This window comes from Dryobates pubescens, chromosome 26 (assembly GCF_014839835.1).
Source record: "Dryobates pubescens isolate bDryPub1 chromosome 26, bDryPub1.pri, whole genome shotgun sequence".
Taxonomy (NCBI): domain Eukaryota; kingdom Metazoa; phylum Chordata; class Aves; order Piciformes; family Picidae; genus Dryobates; species Dryobates pubescens.
In genome coordinates this window covers 216,196-241,627 of record NC_071637.1, presented here as the reverse complement: position 1 = coordinate 241,627, position 25,432 = coordinate 216,196, and the positions used below count along the sequence as shown (strand labels likewise).

Here is a 25,432-nt window from a genome sequence, read left to right as displayed (position 1 = left end):
CTCTGATGATCTCAGTGGCCTCCTCTGTGTCCTCTCCAGCAGTTCTGTGGCCTTCTTGTGCTGGGGCCAAATCCTCTTCCCATTCCCTCTCATCAACATGCACTCACACATCTTAATCTCCACTTGGATGAAAACTGCTCCCCTCCCCCAACCTCCTGGATGGGGAACTGGGAAGAGCAGAGGAGAAAATGGCAATGCAAACTGATGTAATGAAACACCAACCCCCCCTACCAGCAGGAAGTACCCAAAGCTGTACTCACTTGCTGCTGGTGGCAGTGAGTGCTGGATGTCAAGCACTGAGCACCACAGCTCCAGCAGAAGGGTCACAGCACACAGCAGAGCCAGCCTCAGGAGCAGGGTGAGGGCTGAGCCCCTTCAGGGATGGCAGCCATTGAGGAGAAGAGGCTGTCCCCAGCAAACTTCCCAATTTGTATGGAGCATGCTTGGAATCCTTTGGTTGGCCACTCTGGGTCAGCTGCCCTGGATTTGCTCCTCCTTGCTTCAGCACCTGGCTATCTGTAGCTGCTGCAGACCTTGATCTCTATGGAGACACACATTCCATGGCTGGCCACGAAGGAAAACACAGAGCCTTATCAACTGGGTTCCCACCAAACAGCCTGCTGCAGGCTTCAGGGAAGGGCAGCTTCCCCCCCAGAGAAGAAGGGTTCTGTGCTTCTGGCCCAGGGAGAGCAGGACACAGCTGCTGGCCTTCCCCACGAGCTCTGGTGTGAGGAAAGAGGCAGCACTGGGGCTCTCTGGGGCTGCTTTCTCAGCCTGGTGAAGAGCTGCTGGCTTTGCTAGGGTGGTTTGGGACACTGAGTTCCCTCCCTTGCTCTCATTGGAGAGAGCTTGCCTGGGGGGTGGCTTTGCCAAAGCTTTTCTGTCGCTGGTTTTCAGAGCTGGGCAGCTGGAGGGCTGTGTCACAAGCGTGGCATCTGCACAGGCAGAGCTGCAGTAGGCTGGCAGGCCCAGCAGGGGCTAACAGCAGCCCCCCCAGCACCCAGAATCCTTGTCACTCCCTGGGAAAATAATGCTCTTTTTCCCTCCCCCCCCCCTCCACTTCTATTCCAGCATCCTCTCAACATTTAACACAGAAAAAAAGCTCAGTTGCACCATCAGAAAGTACTGTTCAAAGAACAGGTAAATCTTACTTTGGAAAAGCAGCATATAGGTAAACTAAACTCTTTGTTTGTCCCTGCAAATGTCTGTGTCTGAATGCACAGGGAGGGGGCTGGGGGCTTGGGGGGGGGGAGGGGGGTTTCAGCCTCATTTGTGCTCTGGGGGTCGCTTTGCTACCTTAGATCCATGGTGCTGCAGGAGTGGCCAAGGCTTTGCTGTGGAGGCTCAGGATGGGATCAAGGCAAAGGATGCAGAAATCCCCCAGGTGCTTTTGAGGCAGCAGCTGGAGGGGCCTAGGTTTGTCCTGCTGCCCTGTGGTGCAGCTGGGGAGCTTCTCTGAAGAGCAGGCAGGAGTTTGGCTTCTGCCTGGGATACTTCTGAGAAAGATTCTCAAGAGCCATGCTGGGAACCTGCATTTTAGAGCTGAAATCCTTCTTTGCCTGTTCAGCTTTTAATGCACCCTTGGCAGTGGTGCAAGGATGGAGCCCTGGCAGCTGGCTTTTTGTTGTTGCCCTCTGTTGGACTGGTGGTGCACCATCAGTTCTGTGGGGCTTAAAAAAGCTCATGTCCAAGGTGAGGAGGGAAAAGGGATAGACCTGGAGCTGTGCATGGCAAGTGCCACTCCCCACCACTTTGTGATCCCTCCTGGAGCTTTCAGGAAGGAAGAGGTGCCAGAAAATGGCTTTCTTTGAACCTCCTCACTTAGAGATGTGGCTTCCCCCTGCCTGCACAGGGTCACAGCTGCCTGCCCCAGTGCTGCACAGTGTGGCTGTGCTGGGCAGCTCCTGCTGGGGGAAGCTCTGCCATCACTGATTTTTGCTGTTGGATTCTATCCTTGCTCCCATGTTGGGCAGGAGGAGAAGGGACTCTTGCCTGCTGTTGCTCAGTCTCATTTCCCTTTTGTCCCCAAGCCATTTGTGTAGACTCCCCCAGCAGAGTCAGATTGCTCCAGCAGTGCCCTCCTGAGGGGTGTTTACCATCAGCTGTTTGCCTTTTTCACCCCTTTGTTCCTTGTGCACTCTCCACCAAGCCCAGGGTGCCCCTGGGGTACTGCATTGCCCTCCAAGGCAAAGGTCCAGTTTGTGCCCCACTGTCCCCAGGGTGCTCCATCCAGGGTGAGTGCAGGCAGGCAGTGTGACACCCAACAGTGCATGTGAGAGGGGAGCCCTAAACTTGCAGCTCCACAAGAGGGGATAACTAAAGAGAGAGTTGTAGAAAAGCCCTGCTGGATATGGGGAGGATTAAAAGATGGAGAGCAGAAAGGTTAGAAACCTTCCCAGGTGAAAGCTGAGCTCTTTGTTGTGGGGGAGACCCAGCAGCAAACCAGACCTGGGTGTCTAAAATGACTGAGGAAGGAGGCAGGGCAGGCCTCCCTCCACCCCATCTCCCAAGAGCTGCAGAAGCAGCACTGGGCTTCAGGAAATTGTCTTCCTCTGCAGTAGAAAACACTGCAGGGAGAGGAGCTTGGGTTCAGGCAGAATTCAGCAGGCATCACAGCTCCAGATTGGTTACTTTAAGGTTTCAAACCAACACAACCTGGAGGGTCAGGAAGTGATCCACTCTCTAAACTGGACATGAAAGCCAGGCAGGGGACTGGAGGCCCTGGCAGGAAGTTTCTCTCCAGTTTTCTCCTGCAGGTTGGCTGTGGTAGCTTGCTGTGCTTGGAGAGCAGTTTCTCCCCCAGCCCTGGTGATGGGAGCAGTGTGAGATGGCAGAGCCTCTACAGCAGGTTTAAAATTATCTTTTTCTCTTGTAGAACTTGAAACAAATGCTGCAGTAGTTGCTGGTCAAAGGTAAGGAGATAGTTTGTGTAGATTGAGAGTAGATGTAGCTTTTGTGGGAGGAAGTCCCTTTCTCCTTGCTTCAATTGTACAACTTCTGCTGCTTTCCATTTTCTTGTCCATACCTTTCCTGTCCTGCTAAGCAATGGGGCTGAGTGCTTCAAGACCTTGCTGGAATGCAGAGTGGAAGGTGACTTCCCCCCCAGGGCTGTCTCTGTGCTGTGGGCAGTGTTTGCTCTCCTCCCTTCCTATTCTGGAAGGGTCTTGATGGCTCCAACTCCTTGATATTCACAGAGTCACAGACGGCACAGGGCTGGAAGGGACCCTCCAAGGGCATCCTGTCCAACCCCCTGCAGGCAGCAGGGACACCTCCAGCTACAGCAGGCTGCACAGGGCCTCTCAAGTCTGATCCTGAATGCCTCCAGGGATGGAGCCTCAACCACCTCCCTGGGCAGCCTGTGCCAGTCTCTCACCACCCTCCCTGTGCAGAACTTCCTCCTGAGGTCCAACCTAACCCTGCCCTGCTCCAGTTCCAAACCATTGCCCCTGGTCCTATCCCCACAGCCCCTTCTGAACAGTCCCTCCCCAGCTTGCCTGAAAACAAAGCAAAGCTACTTCCCCAAAGCCTGCAGCTCAGCTGCCACAGGAATTGTTTGGTTTCTGGAAGTCCTTCCAAAGTTTGTTCTTCTTCTGCCTTCCCTGACTGCTTCTCTAGATTCCTTCTCTTTGCTTGCTGGGAGATCCAGGTAGAAACCTCAGCCTGCCCCAGCAATTAAGTACAAATGGCTGTCTTCTGCCAGAAGACTACACCATGGTCTCCACAGCCTGTTCCTGTGGGGCTCTGAATGCTCCAGGCTCTTAAACTCAGTCCAGGTGGCTCCAGTGAGAGACCTTCAGAAGCTTTTTTGGGTAGCTGCTGGCACAGCTGGCAGGTTTTGGATGCTGCCCTCGTCAGGGAGTGATGCCCTGAGCCAGGGCAGGAGGTGCAGCTCTCCCCTGTGGCTCAGCAGGCAACGAGGTAGAGTCTTCTGCTGGGAGGAGCTGAGGCACTGCCCCTCAGAGCAGGAACTGAATGTTGACCCAGGGTCCCCTTCCTTCCCTTGGACTGGGATCTCTCTGGCTGGGGCACACTGCAGTGTCACAGGGAGGGCACTGCAGGGCAGAGCTGTTGTAGAAAGCTGAAGGTGCCACAGTGGGCAGCTGGGTGGATTCTCCAGATGAAGTGGCCTTGCACAGCTGTTCTCCAGCCTCAGGCAGCACCTCAGACTATCCCAAGTGCACTTCTGTTTGGGCTTTTCTGGACTGAGGCTTTTCTGAGCAAGGCCACAAGGGCAGGGAAGTCCTCAGGCAGTGGCTGATACTGGGAGCAGGCAGCTTTGGCTCCTGCAGTTAAATGGCAGCAAGGACAGACCTCAGGGGAGCACTGCAGAGAGCTGTTCCTGGGCCAGCTTGGATCCCTCCTGGCCTCAGGGGAGCACTGCAGAGAGCTGTTCCTGAGCCAGCTTGGTTCCCTCCTGGCCTCAGGGGAGCACTGCAGAGAGCTGTTCCTGAGCCAGCTTGGATCCCTCCTGGCCTCAGGGGAGCACTGCAGAGAGCTGTTCCTGGGCCAGCTTGGATCCCTCCTGGCCTCAGGGGAGCACTGCAGAGAGCTGTTCCTGGGCCAGCTTGGATCCCTCCTGGCCTCAGGGGAGCACTGCAGAGAGCTGTTCCTGAGCCAGCTTGGATCCCTCCTGGCCTCAGGGGAGCACTGCAGAGAGCTGTTCCTGGGCCAGCTTGGTTCCCTCCTGGCCTCAGGGGAGCACTGCAGAGAGCTGTTCCTGGGCCAGCTTGGTTCCCACTGAGGAAGGTGATGCTCCTGTGAGACAGCCCAAGCTGTGGAGTGGTCACTGAAGTCTGTAAGGGTGCAGCTGGTGGTGCCTGTTTGCTCCCCCACAAGGTGTCCTCTTAGGCAGGAAGCTGCTCTTTCCCCCAGCTACTCAGCAGCAGTCCAGTCTGGGACCTGTTTGGGGGCTTCACTTTCTAGACTGTCCCTAATGTCCTCAGGGCAAGCAGCTGTCAGCATTTCTTTTGTACCTGGGCCCATCCACCTGCTTCCAGCCTCTGCTGTGTATTTCCTTGCTGGAAAACTTTGTCCCTCCTTCCATAGCCAAACTGGTTTGGTTCAGATCTCAGCTGCAGGGACTTGTGGTGGTGTTTGCCCTCAGAGCAGGGCTTCCCCTGGGGGTGCAGCTCTGAACACACAGCTCTCTGCTGTTTTCAGGCTGCCTTCCCCAAAGGGCAGGGAAATCCTTTCTCCTTTCCCATTCCCAGCAGGCTAATTTGATGAATCCCTCAGGTTTGAATTCACAGGGGCTGAGTTTAGCTCAGTCTCCAGAAACTCCTTAGTCCTGGCATGGATGCATCAAGGGGAGGATGCCCAAGCCCTCGGGATGAGTGTACAGGGGGAGGAGGGAGAACACCAAAGAGAAGTCACCAAATCATTTTAGAGTTAACAAATAATCCCCAAATCTCCTTTAGAATTCCAAAGGGGAGCACTCCACTTCCTGTCCCAGTGGCAAGGAGTTGCAGCCTGCCTTACATGAGTTAGCTTTTGAACAGCAGAAGAGGTTTCTGTTAGAGCCAGCTAAAAGCAATCTTGGCACTTGGGGCTCGAAGGGAATCCTCCAGGAGCCTTTCAGCTTTTTCCTGTGCGAAGAACTTGCTTGGAGTGCTTGAAGCAGAAGCTGGCATGCTGGGTGCACAGCTCCTCATTCCCTCCTGCAGCTTTCACCTGTGCTTCCCCAGCTGGTGGCAGCCTCTAATGTGACCCTTGTTTGCTTTTCCTAGAGCTCAGTAATGGTGGCACCCGTGGAAGGCAGAGCAGACTCTTTGGCCTGCATCTGGGCTCTTGGGCTTCTAATGTTGAAAATACTCTCTTGTTTTTTCTGAGGACTTCTCCATTCTGTATCCTCTGATCATTTTTTGATAGAAATGGACTTTTCCTCTGGCTTACTCAGGTCATTCTTCATCTGGTAAAGCCTCTGGTGTCTCTAGCATTTCATATCTTCAGTGCTAATAGGCCGGAACTGGTACCTGTGTCGGTCCATCCTCCTCTTCCTCCTCCTCCTCCTCCTCCTCCTCCAGCTTGTCTGAGTTGCATAGAAAAAAAAAAACACCCACCCCATAACTCTTCTTAACACTTCATCAGAACTGTTTTGTCCCACTTTATTAGTAATGAGACAAAAGAGAGTTGTGAAAAGTCTAAAACTCCACATAGAAGAAATTCAAGAGCAGAGGATTCTGCCACCCCACAGGAAACTGTAGAGAACGGACAGCGCAAGAGGTCCTCCCGGCCAGCCTCTGCAGCCAGCACTGCCAAAGGTAAAGTGCACAGCAGCCACTTCCCTGCAGAGGGCAGGGGCTGACGCCCTGCCTGCTGTAAGCCTTTCGGTAGCCGCCTGCTGGCCGCGCCGTGCAGCCTTGCCGGGCGCCGGCGCCGCGGTGCCCAGCGGCCGCGCCGGCAGCCCGGCTCGGGTGGATTTGCCACTGTTCAGCTGTGGAAGCTTCCTGCAGCGCTCAGCAACCCAGTGCGCAGCCTAGCTGAAGGCAGAAATGCGTGGCCATTATGAGGACTGTGCTCAAGTTAAAAGTGACTTTGGGTTTGGTTGGTTTTCTTTTCCCTGGAGCTCGAAAGACACGAGACCAATGCTTGAGCCTTCCCAAGGCCGCAGGCAGCTCTTGTGAAGCCAAATGCTGTGCTTCAGCCTGGCTCAGGACACTGCCTGGCTGGCAGCCTGGAGCGGGGAGGAGGGCTCTGTGCTAGCACAGGGCCTCGGCTGCTCCTTCCCAGAGCGTGGGAAAGCCTAAAGTGACCGAGACTGCCCGGGGGGGGCAGCTGCTGCTGTGCCTTATGTCCAGCCAGGTGACAATCTCTGAGCAGCGCTCTGTGACCCCTGCTCACCGCTGCAGTGCGCAGCCCTCCGTGCCCTCTGAGCCCTGCAACTCACTGCCAGCTCCTTTGGGATCAGGGTCAGAAAAGTTCTGCTGGACAGCAGTGGTGTGAGAGGGTAGAGGAGACCTTCCTGAGGCAACATCCAGCCAATGTTTTAAACAGAAAGAACAAAGAGGCTGTGGGATAAAATTATTGTGAGAGAAGGTGAAGCTGAATTCAGCAACCAGTTCCCATACTGAAGATGCTGAAGTTTGCTGGTAAGAATATTTGCACTTCAAGAGGTTCAGAGAAGACTTCTAGCTACAGGTAACTGTGCAGTGACTCAAAAGATTGCACCAGGAGACCTCTCTGTCCTGCACTTCTGTGGCTGCTGGATTGACTTAAATTGCCTTCTCGTGGCAGGGTTGTGCAGAAGGACCTCAGTCTGTTACTGTCACAATAAATTACCTGTCATGGTTGTGAAGAGAAGTTTGACCAGTGTGAAGCCAGTGTAAAGTGGATTTGGTGATACCTTCCCCTCCTGAGTTGGAGGGGATCTGAACCTTATGCCCTGCCCCACCTACTCTAAGGAATAAAGCTAAAGATGACCACCAGTGGCACCTCCAGTTCTGAAGGTGTGGGAACGTGAAAGTACAGCAACCTGGCACCATTCCAGAGCTGCTGCAGGGGTTTTGTGCTGACTCTGGTAGCCCTTGACCTCTGTAAGTAAAACCTCTGCTTTTAGAACTGCTCCAAGGGGTTGGGGTGCACCTCACCAGGCCTTCTGGTGCCCTGTCCCCACACCTGCTTGCTTCCAAGGTGTAGAGACAAGGAGCAAACCAAGACTTTGTGTGGAAGAGGAGAGGCTGGAGGGTTAGTGAGGTGGCTGCAGAAGTGTAGCAAGGTTTGCCCCTTGTGCCCACTCTGTTCTGCCTTTCTGGCAGTGAAACAGAGCTCAGAAAAAGCAAGTTTGGTATCTCCTGGCCTCCTCCTGCACACCCACAGCTGTGTGAGCTGTGTGCTGAGGAGCTCACCCAGCCCTGCTAGAGAGAGGGGCTGGGGGAAGGCACCTTTGGAGACAGGGGCTGCTGGTGGTTGTTACACAAATGGCAGGAAAAACTTAGAGCAGGGAGAGAGAGGCAGACTTTGACCAGCTGCTGTGGGACTTCCCTTGGTGAGCATCAGGAAGGAGGCAGCAGAAGCAGAGCTGTAAGAAGAGAGCACAGCCCTCAGCCATAGATGCATGGCATGCCTGGGGGAGAGACAGGCCAAGGAGATGCAGGTGATGCTCACAAGGGGCAGGTGATGCTCACAAGGGGCAGGTGATGATGCAGGTGATGATGCAGGTGATGATGCAGGTGATGCTTACACGGGGCTGGGGACTGGGACAGGTGCTGCCTGCTGCCCCATTCATTGTCCCAGATGCTGAGACCTCAGCAGCCACAGGGGGGGCACAGCTGCTGCTGCTGCCTGCCCAGCTGCTTCTGGGGAGCATCCCTGCTTGAGGGTGCTCTGGTGACTGGAGGTGGTGCCTGTTGAGGTGTGAACCCCCTTCTGAACGCTGCTTCTGTGCTGGGCTGTTCACACGTTGGAGAAGCTTCCCAAGGGCTCTCTCAGTGTTTCCTGGAGCTTCCAGTTTGCTGCACTTTGGAGCACTGGTGGCTTTGTAACCCAGCAGCTGCCAGCCCTGGGGTTGTCCCCTCTGCTTTTCTGGCCTTTGGTGGCCTGGGAATTGCTTTTTCCCCCTTTTTGACTCAAACCCCAGCCAGCTCTGTCAGCTCTTGGGAAAGACTGTGAGGAGCCAAAGCTCCCTGGCACCATTTCAGCTCACATCTTAAACACTCTAAAGGTGCAGACACCCTCAGTCCTTACTCCTTGCTTCTTCTGGTTGGAAAGGGAAGCTTAGTGCCTTGGTAAGTGCACTGAACTGCCATCTGCTCTCCTGGTAGCTCCTGCAGGTGCTTCTGGTCGCTGTGCTGTGGGGTGTTTGGTACCTGTGTAAGCTGCCTGTCTGTCACCCGCAGGGAGGTGACTCCTTTCCTCAGAGCCTCCCTTGCCACAGCTGGGCTCTTGGCTGCGGGGCAGGCTCCCAAACACCCTCCTGAGGGCTTTTCCCCGTGACACTTGGCTCTTCCCGGTGCACTGCTGGTTCAGAGAGCCCCGCCTGTGGCACTCTGAGCAAGCTGTGGCCTGCGGGGAGCTAGGGCTGAGGTTCCTCACTTCCCCGGGGCAGCGGCCCCGGGAGCGGAGCAGCGCTCCGGCGCGGCGCTCAGCGAGGCTGCCGCCGAGCCGCTGGGGGAGCCCTGGGGGCTGCGGGCCGCAGAGGCCCCCCCGGGGGCTGTGCTGCGAGGCTGGCAGGGGCAGGGCAGGGCAGCTGCACCGCTGGGAGGTGGCTTTGCAAGCCTCGACTCCATGCTTGTTCTCTTCTCTTGATTTCAGAGCCGAGTGCCAGTGCAATGCAGTCAAAACGAAGAAAATCCAAGTAAAACACTGCATGGAAACTGAACCTTTGTAAATGAGGGAATCCCCCAGCAGCCCCTCTCAGCTGGGCTTTGGGTCAGTGTGTTGCTTTTGGTGGGTTTGGGTCTTCTTGTCTTTGTTGTTGTTTTTTTTTTACATAACTCTGTACAGTGTCATTTGCATCAGGGAAGGAGTTGGAGCTTGGTTTGCTTTGGGTTGGTTTGGGCTGATTTGGTTATTGTTGTTATTATTATTAGTTTGGGGGTTGGTTTTTTCCCCCACCCCCCCTAAAGACCAGCTGGGAAAGAAAAAATGGAAACCAAACCAAGCAGCCCAGGTTCTTCTCCCCCTCTCCCCCCCCTGGATTCCCAGAGGGAAGCCCATGGGGTGGAGATCTCTGTATGAAGCGGCAGGGGAGGGGAAGCCAACTTGTAAATGTCTCCGTTCCCACTCTGCTGTCGCTGTTCCCAGGCAAGGAGGAGCTGCGGGGTCGTCAGGTTGAGGCATTGCAAACGGATGTGTTGTGCTGTTGAAGTACTGTATGTGAATAACAGCCTCAGAGGGTTTCCTAACCGACCCCTCCCCTCCCCTCCCCCCCCTGCTCCTCTCGGGGAATGTAAATAGTTCTGTGCTGCAGTAGGAGGCTGATGCTGTATTTGTTGTAGAAATGGACCAGTCAGACAAACAGACAAAGGAAGGATAATAATAAATCTGAAGGTTTGTACAATGTGGAATCAATCCTCCCTCCCCCCCGCTCTGAATAAATGTTATTGTCCTAGGATTTGGGCTGATTCTTGTGAGCAGCATTCCAGCCAGGAAGGCTGAAGGGATTATTTAGAGCCCCAGTCCTGCAAGCTCCTTATATGGAGCTTTAGAAGGGAATCTGTTGAGCCACGGGGATGCAACTGCTCTTGCAAAGCAAGGAGCCCCCGGGGCCACCCCCCTGCCCCCGGGCTGCCTGTGCTGAGCAGGCACTGTGAGGATGCCCAGGGGCCAGTGCTCCCCACACACAAGGCTGCCAGGCAGGGAGGGGGCCAGGAGAAGGCCCTGTGAGGTGCTTTGGAGAGTTGGTGAGAGGCAGCAGCCAGCCCCAGGGTGTTTGTCTGGGGAGCTGCTGCCATTCGGGGGGGTGGCTGCTTTGTACCCAGGGCAGCCCAAAGTAGGTCAGGAGCTTGGTGCCAGGAGCTGCCCCGCGAGGAGCAGGGGCCAGGCTGTGCAGAGGACCTGTGCCTGCTGCACTGGAGCACACTGTGACCTTTGCTGTTGCCTTGCAGCATGCAAAGCACAGGTTTGGGTCTGGCAGCAGACTGATTAAACACCAATTATACAGAGCCACACAATGGGAGGGTTGGAAGGGACCTCTGCAGACTGAGTCCAAGCCCCTGCCAGAGCAGGGTCAGCCAGGGCAGGGCACACAGAACACAGCCAGGGGGGGCTGGAAAGGCTCCAGAGACAGAGACTCCACCACCTCTGTGCAGCCTGCCCCAGGGCTCTGCCACCCTCAGGGTAAGGAATTTCCTCCTCATCTTTAGATGGAACTTCCTATGCTCAAGTTTGTGTCCATTGCCTCTTGCCTGGCCCTGGGCACCACTGAGCAGAGCCTGGCCCCAGCTCCCTGCCCCCCACCCCTTAGGTGTTTGTAAGCCTCCTCAGCCTCCTCCAGGCTAACCACCCCCAGCCCTCAGCCTCTCCTCACAGCAGAGCTGTTCAGTGTCCTCAGCAGCTGCCTGGCCCTGTGCTGGACTCTCTCCAGGAGCTCTTTGTCCTTCTTGAGCTGGGGAGCCCAGAACTGGGCCCCACTGCAGATGTGGCCTCCCCAGGGCACAGTAGAAGGGGAGGAGAATCTCTCTCCTGTACTGCACCCATCAGGTAACTGCAGCCACGGCTGGGATCCGCCTGAACCTTCTCCAGGCTGAGCAGTGCCAGCTCTCAGCCTCACCTGCTGGCTGCTCCAAGCCCTCAGGCATTTCAGAGGCATCTCTCTGCCTCTCAGGGAGGAGGTGGCTGCTGAGGAAGGGTATCAGGCTGCTGGCTGTGTCCTTGGAGAAGCTGCTGAGATCAGCTGAGGTGGGACTCCTCCTAGGGCAATCAGCTTTAGCCCTTGCAATCCCCTGCTGGGTTTTAGGCTATGGTGATGGAGAGGAGAAAAGTCTCCTCAGCCAGCTCAGCCTGCACCATCCCCTCCCTTGTGTCCTGGGCTTCAAAGGAGACAACTTTGTGTTCCCTCATCTCTGGTGGTTACAGCACTGACTTGTAGCAGTGTACTTGAGAAGCCAAAGCTTGCTGCAGAGGCTTTAGAGGCACACCCCCCCCCCGCCCCCAGTTTAAAGAGATTGATGATGATGATGAGTTGTGGTTTGTCAGTCAGAAGACAGCATCACAACCAACCAGCCCCGGGGTACACACAGCCACACCACCAGCAGCTGCCAGGCAGCCCTGCCCTCACTCTGACACACAGCAAGGCTGGAGCAGCCTCCTGCCAGAAGGGGACCCCCAGCCTCTCCTGCCCCTGCTTGCAGCACTGTGACCCCAGACGCACACCAAGGGCAGCTTCAGCCTCCAGCCCTGCAGCACTGGGGGTGTAGCAAACCCTGTGGGGCTTCTACTGCTCTGCCCCAGAACCCCCTGTGGGAGTTGTGCCACTGCTGTGGGGTGGTCAGCAGAGCACAGCTGACACACAGCTGCTGCAAGGGCATCTCCTCTGCTCTACCCAACCAGCTCTGCCCCGGGGGGTGGTGGGCACGGGGCTGGCAGCTGGGGATGAGAACATTCTCTGGCATGCTTTAGGGAGGGCTTAAGGCAACCTTTGCAGCCCAAGGGCACTGCCTGCTCCCCTCTGCTGGCAGCAATGGCACTCTCCATGCTGGCTGCTGCTGGCTCCCCAGGTACAGACCAGTGAGGAACTGGGCTTGAGGCTGAGCTTTGCCAAGCTGCCCAAGGGATCTGGCATCCTGAAGGCTGAATGTTTGCTTTTTAGGGCTTTACTTCTGCCAGGCTGCTGTGGGCATCCCAGCACCCACCCTGGAAACAGCCTAGGGGCACTGAGCTTGGAAAACTGCCTGCCCAGGCCCCTGCTGCACAGGACCTTGAAGCAGAGTTCAGTGATTGTTCAAGTTCTGCAGCAGTGCTAAAAGACAGAGGACAGAGCATGAGAAGGGTGCAAGGCACCAGGGCCTCAGCCCAGCCAGGGCACAGGAAGGTGGCTGCTGAGGTTCCCAAGAGAGCCCCTGGGGCTGGCACATCCTGCTGAGATCCTGCGGTGCTGGGCGGCTGTGCAGGGGCACTGGGACAGGGGAGGCAGTGGCAGCTGCACTGAGGAGCCTGCTGCTGCTCCCTGAGGAGCCTGCTGCTGCTCCCTCAGGTGCCTGCTGCTACTCCCTGAGGAGCCTGCTGCTGCTCCCTCAGGTGCCTGCTGCTGCTCCCTGAGGTGCCTGCTGCTGCTCCCTCAGGTGCCTGCTGCTGCTCCCTGAGGAGCCTGCTGCTGCTCCCTGAGCAGCCTGCTGCTGCTCCCTCAGGTGCCTGCTGCTGCTCCCTGAGGTGCCTGCTGCTGCTCCCTCAGGTGCCTGCTGCTGCTCCCTGAGGTGCCTGCTGCTGCTCCCTGAGGAGCCTGCTGCTGCTCCCTGAGGTGCCTGCTGCTGCTCCCTGAGGAGCCTGCTGCTGCTCCCTCAGGAGCCTGCTGCTGCTCCCTGAGGAGCCTGCTGCTGCTCCCTCAGGTGCCTGCTGCTGCTCCCTCAGGTGCCTGCTGCTGCTCCCTGAGGAGCCTGCTGCTGCTCCCTGAGGAGCCTGCTGCTGCTCCCTCAGGTGCCTGCTGCTGCTCCCTGAGGAGCCTGCTGCTGCTCCCTGAGGTGCCTGCTGCTGCTCCCTGAGGAGCCTGCTGCTGCTCCCTCAGGTGCCTGCTGCTGCTCCCTGAGGTGCCTGCTGCTGCTCCCTGAGGAGCCTGCTGCTGCTCCCTGAGGTGCCTGCTGCTGCTCCCTGAGGAGCCTGCTGCTGCTCCCTCAGGTGCCTGCTGCTGCTCCCTCAGGAGCCTGCTGCTGCTCCCTGAGGTGCCTGCTGCTGCTCCCTGAGGTGCCTGCTGCTGCTCCCTGAGGTGCCTGCTGCTGCTCCCTGAGGTGCCTGCTGCTGCTCCCTCAGGTGCCTGCTGCTGCTCCCTGAGGTGCCTGCTGCTGCTCCCTGAGGAGCCTGCTGCTGCTCCCTCAGGAGCCTGCTGCTGCTCCCTCAGGTGCCTGCTGCTGCTCCCTCAGGTGCCTGCTGCTGCTCCCTGAGGAGCCTGCTGCTACTCCCTGAGGAGCCTGCTGCTGCTCCCTCAGGTGCCTGCTGCTGCTCCCTGAGGTGCCTGCTGCTGCTCCCTCAGGTGCCTGCTGCTGCTCCCTGAGCAGCCTGCTGCTGCTCCCTCAGGTGCCTGCTGCTGCTCCCTGAGGTGCCTGCTGCTGCTCCCTCAGGTGCCTGCTGCTGCTCCCTGAGGTGCCTGCTGCTGCTCCCTGAGGAGCCTGCTGCTGCTCCCTGAGGTGCCTGCTGCTGCTCCCTGAGGAGCCTGCTGCTGCTCCCTCAGGAGCCTGCTGCTGCTCCCTGAGGAGCCTGCTGCTGCTCCCTCAGGTGCCTGCTGCTGCTCCCTCAGGTGCCTGCTGCTGCTCCCTGAGGAGCCTGCTGCTGCTCCCTGAGGAGCCTGCTGCTGCTCCCTCAGGTGCCTGCTGCTGCTCCCTGAGGAGCCTGCTGCTGCTCCCTGAGGTGCCTGCTGCTGCTCCCTGAGGAGCCTGCTGCTGCTCCCTCAGGTGCCTGCTGCTGCTCCCTGAGGTGCCTGCTGCTGCTCCCTGAGGAGCCTGCTGCTGCTCCCGGAGGTGCCTGCTGCTGCTCCCTGAGGAGCCTGCTGCTGCTCCCTCAGGTGCCTGCTGCTGCTCCCTCAGGAGCCTGCTGCTGCTCCCTGAGGTGCCTGCTGCTGCTCCCTCAGGTGCCTGCTGCTGCTCCCTGAGGTGCCTGCTGCTGCTCCCTGAGGTGCCTGCTGCTGCTCCCTCAGGTGCCTGCTGCTGCTCCCTGAGGTGCCTGCTGCTGCTCCCTGAGGATGCCTGCTGCTGCTCCCTCAGGAGCCTGCTGCTGCTCCCTCGAGGTGCCTGCTGCTGCTCCCTGAGGAGCCTGCTGCTGCTCCCTGAGGTAGCCTGCTGCTGCTCCCTCGAGGTAGCCTGCTGCTGCTCCCTGAGGTGCCTGCTGCTGCTCCCTGAGGTGCCTGCTGCTGCTCCCTCAGGTGCCTGCTGCTGCTCCCTGAGGAGCCTGCTGCTGCTCCCTGAGGTAGCCTGCTGCTGCTCCCTCAGGTGCCTGCTGCTGCTCCCTGAGGTGCCTGCTGCTGCTCCCTGAGGAGCCTGCTGCTGCTCCCTCAGGTGCCTGCTGCTGCTCCCTGAGGAGCCTGCTGCTGCTCCCTGAGGTGCCTGCTGCTGCTCCCTCAGGAGCCTGCTGCTGCTCCCTGAGGAGCCTGCTGCTGCTCCCTCAGGTGCCTGCTGCTGCTCCCTCAGGTGCCTGCTGCTGCTCCCTGAGGTGCCTGCTGCTGCTCCCTGAGGAGCCTGCTGCTGCTCCCTGAGGTGCCTGCTGCTGCTCCCTCGAGGTGCCTGCTGCTGCTCCCTCAGGTGCCTGCTGCTGCTCCCTGAGGAGCCTGCTGCTGCTCCCTGAGGAGCCTGCTGCTGCTCCCTCAGGTGCCTGCTGCTGCTCCCTGAGGAGCCTGCTGCTGCTCCCTCAGGTGCCTGCTGCTGCTCCCTCAGGTGCCTGCTGCTGCTCCCTCAGGTGCCTGCTGCTGCTCCCTCAGGTGCCTGCTGCTGCTCCCTGAGGTGCCTGCTGCTGCTCCCTGAGGAGCCTGCTGCTGCTCCCTCAGGTGCCTGCTGCTGCTCCCTCAGGTGCCTGCTGCTGCTCCCTGAGGTGCCTGCTGCTGCTCCCTCAGGTGCCTGCTGCTGCTCCCTCAGGTGCCTGCTGCTGCTCCCTGAGGATGCCTGCTGCTGCTCCCTGAGGATGCCTGCTGCTGCTCCCTGAGGAGCCTGCTGCTGCTCCCTGAGGTGCCTGCTGCTGCTCCCTCAGGTGCCTGCTGCTGCTCCCTGAGGAGCCTGCTGCTGCTCCCTGAGGTGCCTGCTGCTGCTCCCTCAGGTGCCTGCTGCTGCTCCCTGAGGAGCCTGCTGCTGCTCCCTCAGGAGCCTGCTGCTGCTCCCTCAGGTGCCTGCTGCTGCTCCCTGAGGAGCCTGCTGCTGCTCCCTCAGGTGCCTGCTGCTGCTCCCTCAGGTGCCTGCTGCTGCTCCCTGAGGAGCCTGCTGCTGCTCCCTCAGGTGCCTGCTGCTGCTCCCTGAGGTGCCTGCTGCTGCTCCCTGAGGAGCCTGCTGCTGCTCCCTGAGGTGCCTGCTGCTGCTCCCTGAGGTGCCTGCTGCTGCTCCCTGAGGTGCCTGCTGCTGCTCCCTGAGGTGCCTGCTGCTGCTCCCTCAGGTGCCTGCTGCTGCTCCCTGAGGTGCCTGCTGCTGCTCCCTGAGGTGCCTGCTGCTGCTCCCTCAGGAGCCTGCTGCTGCTCCCTGAGGTGCCTGCTGCTGCTCCCTGAGGAGCCTGCTGCTGCTCCCTGAGGTGCCTGCTGCTGCTCCCTGAGGAGCCTGCTGCTGCTCCCTGAGGTGCCTGCTGCTGCTCCCTGAGGAGCCTGCTGCTGCTCCCTGAGGAGCCTGCTGCTGCTCCCTGAGGAGCCTGCTGCTGCTCCCTCAGGTGCCTGCTGCTGCTCCCTGAGGAGCCTGCTGCTGCTCCCTCAGGTGCCTGCTGCTGCTCCCTGAGGTGCCTGCTGCTGCTCCCTGAGGTGCCTGCTGCTGCTCCCTCAGGTGCCTGCTGCTGCTCCCTGAGGTGCCTGCTGCTGCTCCCTCGAGGAGCCTGCTGCTGCTCCCTGAGGTGCCTGCTGCTGCTCCCTGAGGAGCCTGCTGCTGCTCCCTGAGGTGCCTGCTGCTGCTCCCTGAGGAGCCTGCTGCTGCTCCCTGAGGAGCCTGCTGCTGCTCCCTGAGGAGCCTGCTGCTGCTCCCTCAGGTGCCTGCTGCTGCTCCCTCAGGTGCCTGCTGCTGCTCCCTCAGGTGCCTGCTGCTGCTCCCTGAGGAGCCTGCTGCTGCTCCCTCAGGTGCCTGCTGCTGCTCCCTGAGGTGCCTGCTGCTGCTCCCTCAGGTGCCTGCTGCTGCTCCCTGAGGTGCCTGCTGCTGCTCCCTGAGGTGCCTGCTGCTGCTCCCTGAGGTGCCTGCTGCTGCTCCCTCAGGTGCCTGCTGCTGCTCCCTCAGGTGCCTGCTGCTGCTCCCTGAGGTGCCTGCTGCTGCTCCCTCAGGTGCCTGCTGCTGCTCCCTCAGGTGCCTGCTGCTGCTCCCTGAGGAGCCTGCTGCTGCTCCCTCAGGTGCCTGCTGCTGCTCCCTCAGGTGCCTGCTGCTGCTCCCTCAGGTGCCTGCTGCTGCTCCCTGAGGTGCCTGCTGCTGCTCCCTCAGGTGCCTGCTGCTGCTCCCTCAGGTGCCTGCTGCTGCTCCCTCAGGTGCCTGCTGCTGCTCCCTCAGGTGCCTGCTGCTGCTCCCTCAGGAGCCTGCTGCTGCTCCCTCAGGTGCCTGCTGCTGCTCCCTCAGGTGCCTGCTGCTGCTCCCTGAGGAGCCTGCTGCTGCTCCCTCAGGTGCCTGCTGCTGCTCCCTCAGGTGCCTGCTGCTGCTCCCTCAGGAGCCTGCTGCTGCTCCCTGAGGAGCCTGCTGCTGCTCCCTCAGGTGCCTGCTGCTGCTCCCTCAGGTGCCTGCTGCTGCTCCCTCAGGAGCCTGCTGCTGCTCCCTGAGGAGCCTGCTGCTGCTCCCTCAGGTGCCTGCTGCTGCTCCCTCAGGTGCCTGCTGCTGCTCCCTGAGGAGCCTGCTGCTGCTCCCTGAGGAGCCTGCTGCTGCTCCCTCAGGTGCCTGCTGCTGCTCCCTGAGGAGCCTGCTGCTGCTCCCTCAGGTGCCTGCTGCTGCTCCCTCAGGTGCCTGCTGCTGCTCCCTCAGGTGCCTGCTGCTGCTCCCTCAGGTGCCTGCTGCTGCTCCCTGAGGAGCCTGCTGCTGCTCCCTGAGGAGCCTGCTGCTGCTCCCTCAGGTGCCTGCTGCTGCTCCCTGAGGAGCCTGCTGCTGCTCCCTCAGGTGCCTGCTGCTGCTCCCTGAGGTGCCTGCTGCTGCTCCCTCAGGTGCCTGCTGCTGCTCCCTCAGGTGCCTGCTGCTGCTCCCTGAGGAGCCTGCTGCTGCTCCCTGAGGAGCCTGCTGCTGCTCCCTGAGGAGCCTGCTGCTGCTCCCTGAGGAGCCTGCTGCTGCTCCCTGAGGTGCCTGCTGCTGCTCCCTGAGGAGCCTGCTGCTGCTCCCTGAGGAGCCTGCTGCTGCTCCCTGAGGAGCCTGCTGCTGCTCCCTGAGGTGCCTGCTGCTGCTCCCTGAGGAGCCTGCTGCTGCTCCCTCAGGTGCCTGCTGCTGCTCCCTGAGGAGCCTGCTGCTGCTCCCTCAGGTGCCTGCTGCTGCTCCCTCAGGTGCCTGCTGCTGCTCCCTGAGGTGCCTGCTGCTGCTCCCTCAGGTGCCTGCTGCTGCTCCCTGAGGTGCCTGCTGCTGCTCCCTCAGGAGCCTGCTGCTGCTCCCTGAGGTGTCTGCTGCTGCTCCCTCAGGTGCCTGCTGCTGCTCCCTGAGGAGCCTGCTGCTGCTCCCTGAGGTGCCTGCTGCTGCTCCCTCAGGAGCCTGCTGCTGCTCCCTGAGGTGTCTGCTGCTGCTCCCTCAGGTGCCTGCTGCTGCTCCCTGAGGAGCCTGCTGCTGCTCCCTCAGGTGCCTGCTGCTGCTCCCTCAGGTGCCTGCTGCTGCTCCCTCAGGTGCCTGCTGCTGCTCCCTGAGGTGCCTGCTGCTGCTCCCTGAGGAGCCTGCTGCTGCTCCCTGAGGTGCCTGCTGCTGCTCCCTCAGGAGCCTGCTGCTGCTCCCTGAGGTGTCTGCTGCTGCTCCCTCAGGTGCCTGCTGCTGCTCCCTGAGGAGCCTGCTGCTGCTCCCTCAGGTGCCTGCTGCTGCTCCCTCAGGTGCCTGCTGCTGCTCCCTCAGGAGCCTGCTGCTGCTCCCTGAGGTGCCTGCTGCTGCTCCCTCAGGTGCCTGCTGCTGCTCCCTCAGGAGCCTGCTGCTGCTCCCTCAGGTGCCTGCTGCTGCTCCCTGAGGTGCCTGCTGCTGCTCCCTCAGGTGCCTGCTGCTGCTCCCTGAGGAGCCTGCTGCTGCTCCCTGAGGAGCCTGCTGCTGCTCCCTGAGGTGCCTGCTGCTGCTCCCTCAGGTGCCTGCTGCTGCTCCCTCAGGTGCCTGCTGCTGCTCCCTGAGGTGCCTGCTGCTGCTCCCTGAGGAGCCTGCTGCTGCTCCCTGAGGTGCCTGCTGCTGCTCCCTGAGGTGCCTGCTGCTGCTCCCTGAGGAGCCTGCTGCTGCTCCCTGAGGTGCCTGCTGCTGCTCCCTCAGGAGCCTGCTGCTGCTCCCTGAGGTGTCTGCTGCTGCTCCCTCAGGTGCCTGCTGCTGCTCCCTGAGGTGCCTGCTGCTGCTCCCTCAGGAGCCTGCTGCTGCTCCCTGAGGTGTCTGCTGCTGCTCCCTCAGGTGCCTGCTGCTGCTCCCTGAGGTGCCTGCTGCTGCTCCCTCAGGTGCCTGCTGCTGCTCCCTCAGGTGCCTGCTGCTGCTCCCTCAGGTGCCTGCTGCTGCTCCCTGAGGTGCCTGCTGCTGCTCCCTCAGGAGCCTGCTGCTGCTCCCTCAGGTGCCTGCTGCTGCTCCCTGAGGTGCCTGCTGCTGCTCCCTCAGGTGCCTGCTGCTGCTCCCTCAGCCCTCCACTGCCTCAGGCAGGACTCTGTGGGCACAGCACTGAGGGCAGAACTTCAGTGCAGCCTGGGTGCAGCTGCTCCTGGCTGCCCTGGCATGGCTATGGGAGGTGAGTGGAAGGAGTGGAGACACTTTGGGCTCCCCTGTGTAACCCATTCCTGAACCACACTTAGGGCTTCCTGGGCCTCCTTCCCCTCCCTTTGCAAGGGCTGAGCCCTCCCAGGTGATCAGACAGGAGCAGGGCTCCTGTTTGGCTGTGCCACAGCTTGGCAGCCTCTGGGGCACACAACAGCAGCAGCCCCCTGCCAGAGCTCTGCCCCTGCTCAGGGTGTGGGGCTGGAAAAGCAACCCCCCTGCAAGCAGCTCAGTGTGGGGAGGAGGGAGGGGAGAAGGATTTCAAAGGCACTGCAGGGAAGAGCCACCTGAGCTGCACAGCCCCTGGAAGGAGAGAGCTTTGGGCACGGACCCAGAGCTCTCCCCAGCAGCTGAGAGGAAGACTGTGGCACAGGAGGCCCTGGGGAGAGCCCTCCCAGGCTGTGTGGTGCTGGGGCACAGGAGGCCCTGGGGAGAGCCCTGCCAGGCTGTGTGGTGCTGGGGCACAGGAGGCCCTGGGGAGAGCCCTGCCAGGCTGTGGCTGGTGGCCCAGAGCCCACAGCTGATGAGTGCTCCCAGCTCTGGCAGTGAGCAGAGGAGAAGGCAGCATCTGCCCTGTCTGAGGACCCCTCTGGCTGTGAGGGACCTGCCAGCCATGCAGAGCCTCTCCCAGCACTTCACCCAGCTCTGCAGCCACACTCCTGTGACACCTGCCCTGGGGGTGTTAGACAAGGCTGAGCCCTTGAGCACATCAGGGAGGTATTCAGGCCTTTGAGGCTGTATTGGCAGGGCTGAGAGAAGTGGGCAGAGGTGGAGAGCTCTTCAAAGCCAAGCCCTGAGGTGACCAACCCCATTGAAGGCCTCTGAGGGCCCCAGCTGGGCTGGTGGTGGGGAGTACCCTGGGATGGAGAGGCTGTGAGTGTGGTGGGTGTCTGTCCTCGGGCCCTGGGCCTGGGGAGGTCAGCCCTGTGCTGGAGAAGAATGTGGCTGGAAGCTGTGAGGTCGAGGTCTGGAGTGAGCCTCCCGGCACCAGGAGCCACTTCTGAGTGCAGAGAGCAGAGGAGGAGCAGCAGACTGGAGGCCATCTCTGCAGGGTGGCTGCTGGTGACCTCTGATGGCTGGGGAGTCACCACCCTGGGAAGAGCTGGACTCCAGTGGCCTCTGGCTTTAGGCCTGGGCACTCAGGGAAGGCTCAGGGACTGCCATGGCTGTGTCCCCAGCACAGGGGCAGGCAGCACCAGGCTGCTGCTGGGGAGCACTTCCCGCAGGAGGGGTCCTGCCCCCTCCCCCAGCTGCCACAGTTTGGCCTCTGGGGACTTGCTGGTCGCTCCATCAGTTCCCCAGACATCGAATTCCTGCTTCATGCAGGGCACTGGAGCTGGCATCTCGCCCTCCAAAGCTCTGAGGCCAGTCCAGAGCCTGGCTGGAGTAGGCTTCAACCATTTCTTGCCCTTCTCAGTGCCACACCAAAGACATCCAGAGCCTGGGGGCTGACCCCCCGAGGGGCTGGATGGAAACAGAAGAGGTGCAAGAGGAGAATGTGAAAATCTCCACGGGTCAGGAATGTGCCTGAAGGAAGGCTGAGGATGCCCACAGTGGAGACCCCTGGGATGAGCCAGGGGTTTGTTATCCATGATGGATGCTGACGCCTCTGGAGAGTTGTTTTCCTTCCAGAGCTCAGAGCAAGCTCCTGCAGCAGCTTCTGGAGAGCACTTCAGGGACTTCCAGAGCATGCAGTGACAAGGACATTGCCCCCAGCTGCCCTGGCAGCTCCCCCCAGCCCTGCAGTGCAGGAGAGCCAGAACTGCTGTAAAGAACCTTGCTGAGGCTGAGGTGGCTGCTGCTGAGGGGTCCTGCCTGCCACGGCTGTGCTGTGGCTGCCAGCCTGCCTTTGGCTGGTGCAGAGCCAGGGGGCAGCTGCCCTGGCAGCTGGGTGGCACAGGGCTGCTGCTCTCCCTTCCCTTTTTTGTGTGTGGATGCTTTCATTGCAAGAAATCCAAACACTTCCCCCCGAGAGCTGTCACAGCAGCAGCATTTCCCCACACAGCTGCTCCCACAGCTGCCTCTGCACACAGGCTGGGTGCAGGAGCCAGGCCAGCTGTGGCTGGCACAGTGGGCACAGCTCCACTTCCCTTCCCACCCCTTGGGGGCTCATCACCATCCCTGCCTGGGCGTCCCCAGGGAGGGACCAGCAGCATTCTGGCAGCTCTAAGGTGAATCCTTAGGGCCCTGGGCAGAGGAGGAAGGGCTGCAGCTCAGGGATGGTTCCAGCACAAGAGGCCAGAGCTCCTTTCCCACACAGGGGCTCAACCTGGGCACGCAGCAGCCTGTGCAGCTCCCCAGTGTGGGCTGCCAAAAGCTCTGGCCGCAGCCCTGCAGCATCCTTCAGGAGCATGCAGCCTCACAGACAGCAGCAAAACCCACCCCCAACCAGAGAAGCCCAGGAGGCTCCCATGATCAAAGCCCCCAGCAGATTTGTTTGCCCCTGAGGCCATGCTGTAGTCTCCTCCTACCCAAGTGAAGCAAAGCAAGCGAGTTCCAGCCTAGACCCTCAGGCAGGACACCAGCCCCTGGCCCCTCTGCCTGCCAGCACTGTGTCAGCTTCCCCTGCTCACTGGAGCACCACACAGGGAGTCACAAACTGAAAATACTGGGTGCAAAAAAACCCCAAACCCCAACAACCCAAACCCAAACCCCAACAAACCAACCCCCCCAAACCCCAACAACCCAAACCCAAACCCCAACAAACCAACCCCCCCAAACCCCAACAAACCAAACCCAAACCCCAACAAACCAACCCCCCCAAACCCCAACAACCCAAACCCAAACCCCAACAAACCAACCCCCCCAAACCCCAACAAACCAAACCCAAACCCCAACAAACCAACCCCCCCAAACCCCAACAAACCAACCCCCCCAAACCCAAACCCCAACAAACCAACCCCCCCAAACCCAAACCCCAACAAACCAACCCCCCCAAACCCCAACAAACCAACCCCCCCAAACCCAAACCCCAACAAACCAACCCCCCCCAAACCAACCCCCCCAAACCCCAACAACCCAAACCCAAACCCAAACCCCAACAAACCAACCCCACCAAACCCCAACAACCCAAACCCAAACCCCAACAAACCAACCCCCCCAAACCCCAACCCAAACCCCAACAAACCAACCCCCCCCAAACCCCAACAACCCAAACCCAAACCCCAACAAACCAACCCCCCCCAAACCCCAACAAACCAACCCCCCCAAACCCTAACAAACCAACCCCCCCAAACCCTAACAAACCAACCCCCCCCAAACCCTAACAAACCAAACCCAAACCCCAACAAACCAACCCCCCCAAACCCAAACCCCAACAAACCAAACCCAAACCCTAACAAACCAACCCCCCCAAACCCCAACAAACCAACCCCCCCAAACCCAAACCCCAACAAACCAAACCCAAACCCTCACAAACCAAACCCAAACCCCAACAAACCAACCCCCCCAAACCCCAACAAACCAAACCCAACCCTCACAAACCAAACCCAAACCCCAACAAACCAAACCCAAACCCCCGAGCCCCAGACAAGCTCTGGAGCCCCCAGGCCACGTGTGGAGCATCTGCACATGCCCTGGGCTGCACCCAGACACGGCTCCCGCTCTGGAAGCAGCTTTGATCAGCGCGGAGGCCCCAGGAGGGGAAGGGGCTCCTTGCCCTGGCAGCACCGGGCAGCAGGTTTGGCGTCAGGCCGGGTCCCGTGCCTGGGCACGGCTGTGGCACAGCAGGAGGGGCCGGGCTGGGCAGGCTGCCGGCCGTGCCAGGGGGCTCAGAAGGGATGACTGGATGCCAGTGGAAGTCTGCAAGCAGGCAAAGAGCAGAGGGGGCTGGCAGGAGGCCGGAGGGGCTCTGGAGGAAGCTCCTCGTGAGAAGGTTATTAATAATTTATTAATCCTTTATAAACATCAGCTCGATATAAAGTGAGATCAGAGTTCTGCCCCATGCTGGCTGGGCACAGCCTGCTGACAGACAGCTCAGACTGGCACAGAAAGGAGGAAGGGGAAGCAAAGGGCTCCCACAGAGCAGGACGGAGCGGCAGTGACGGCCTCGGGCGTGGGGGGTGGGTGCCGGGTGCCAGCTGCCACCGCTGCAGCGAGCCCCCGGGAGCACAGCCCGGGGCTGCTGCCGCCAGAGGGGGGAGCGGGACGCGGAGGAAGGCTTCCACGAGGAGCTTCTCCTCCTGGGGTACCGTTTGCAAGCAGCCTGCTGGGCACAGGGAGGTCTGGCAGGCAGGGTCCGCCCCTGGCACGCTGCCTGCCAGCCTTGCCACCCGCAGCCTGCCCTTCGCAGCGGGATGCGGCGCGGGGGATGGTGCCGCAGCCAGCACGGAACTGCAGGCTCACTGCAGGGGCTGCAGGCATCTGGGATGCTCAGGAGCTTCAGAGTGGAGCACAGGCAGGATGCTGTGGGCTGGTCCAGGTCCTGATGTGTCTTGGGCTGGAGGGAAAACTCTAACACTGGTGGCCACAGAGCACAGCACCCAGTGACGCAGGGCAGGGCAGCACGGGCAGCAGCACCTCGGTGGGCACCCACTGGGCACCCGAGAGCTCAGGCTCAGCCCTGTCTGGCACCAGTGTCCCTGTGGCTGGGGCCACGCTCCCAGCTCACCCTGGGCATCACTTCAGGTGGCAGAGAAAAGGCATTTGCTGTGAGGCCCAGGGAGCCAAAGGATGTAAAGGCTTGAGCCAAGCAGGCACCAGGCTCTCTGCCAGGCAGACACCAGGGGTGAAGCAGGGAGGCCTCCAGCAGGGCCTGGGCTTGGCGGCGAGGGACGGTGACTGCGGCCAGCCCCACGGAGAGCCTGGGCAATGCCAAGGGCCAGGGGGTGATGCAGGATCCCCAGGCTGGCCCTCCTCTGCCCATCAACCACCAGCTGTGACAACTCCGCTCTGCTGCTGCCACACTCAGCAGCGAGGCTGGAAAGGCAGAGAGCAGAGCAGAGCGCCGCAGAAGGTGGCACAGCAGCTCTGCTGCCACAGCAGCTGGCACCCTGCTGGCCAAGAGGCATCGCATCACTCGTGGGACGAGGGCACCAGGTCTCAGGAGCACTTGAAACAAGGAACTGGCCTGGAAGAACTGAAGGGGAAAGGCTGACAGAGAGGTTTGAAGTAGGTTTTCCATTCTTTCCGTGCTTCTGGGAATGCCATCCCAGGGGAGAGAGCAGCAACCGCTGCAGGAGTGCATCCCCAGCTGCTCCCTGCTGCTGCACGGAGCTGCAGGCTGCTGCTCCTAAGAGGGTTCAACTGGATCTTGTTAGAAACATTAATGGGGTTGGGCTCCCCATCATTCCCTCAGCCTCAGCTGATGTTAAGGGATGGAACATGGAAGTCATGAGATTAGCATTTGGAGTGGGGGGCTGGGGCTGTATGTCTCATTTCTGAGGGTGGCAACCCAGGCTGTGAGCTGGCTGCAACCAGGACACGATGGCCAGGCCTTCTCCAGGGGCCAGCTTCAGAACCAGTCACGACAGGAAGGAGCTGGAGGGGACCAGCAAATTGCTGCTGGGTTTGGAGCCACTCAGCTGTGAAAGTCCGGACCGTGCCCATCAGAGGGCAGAACGAGTCTGTCGTGGGGAGGGGAGCGACCTGCAGGGTAAAGCAGTGCTGCCAGGGGCAGGATTTGGCCCTTCCAGGGAACTGAGGCAACTTGGAGCGGGGAAGGAGGCTTTGTCCTCACTGTGCCTCTGCAGCCATCCTCCGGCCCAGCCCTGCCCTAGCCTATCCTTCCGCAGCCACTCACAGGTCCATCTTCGCTCCTGCTTCATCCTCTTCCCTCTGGCCTCCTCTTCAACATCCCTCCACCACCAGCTGGGACATGCTTGTGCCACCTCGGGGAAGCTGTGCCAGGCCCCTGCCTCCGCTCCCCGCCCAGGGGTCGCCGCCGGGCAGCTGCCGCTCCTTGGATGGTCCAAGCGCAGGGAGAAACATGGCCCCAGGGCAGGAGGCGACTGGGCCTGAGCCCAGGGAGCTCCAGCTTGGCACGGGGAGGAACTCAGGCTGGGTGGCAGAGCCCTGGAGCAGGCTGCCCAGGGAATTGGTGGAGTCTTCTTCTGGAGACACTCTCCAGATTCACCTGGCTGTGTTCCTGTGTGACCTGCCCTGGGTGGTCCTGCTCTGGCGGGGGGGGGTTGGGGTGGATGACCTTCAGAGGTGCCCTCTAAGCCCTGCCCTGCTGTGCTGCTGGGTCTGTGGCTGTGCACAGGGGAGGCTGGGGCAGAGGGGTGGCTCCCGCAGGA

At 60.5% G+C, this 25,432-nt stretch overlaps 1 protein-coding gene across 1 annotated transcript in view; it reads left to right on the top strand.

The window, feature by feature from the left end:
• Positions 1-9,429, top strand: part of NCOA6 (nuclear receptor coactivator 6) — a 48,307-nt gene extending 38,878 nt beyond the window's left edge. The window contains 4 exon segments of the mRNA XM_054173382.1: positions 1,072-1,140; positions 2,876-2,912; positions 6,112-6,260; positions 9,250-9,429. Coding sequence (XP_054029357.1) covers positions 1,072-1,140; positions 2,876-2,912; positions 6,112-6,260; positions 9,250-9,296 — 302 coding nt within the window. The 3' untranslated portion in view covers positions 9,297-9,429.
• Positions 9,430-25,432: the final 16,003 nt, after the last annotated feature.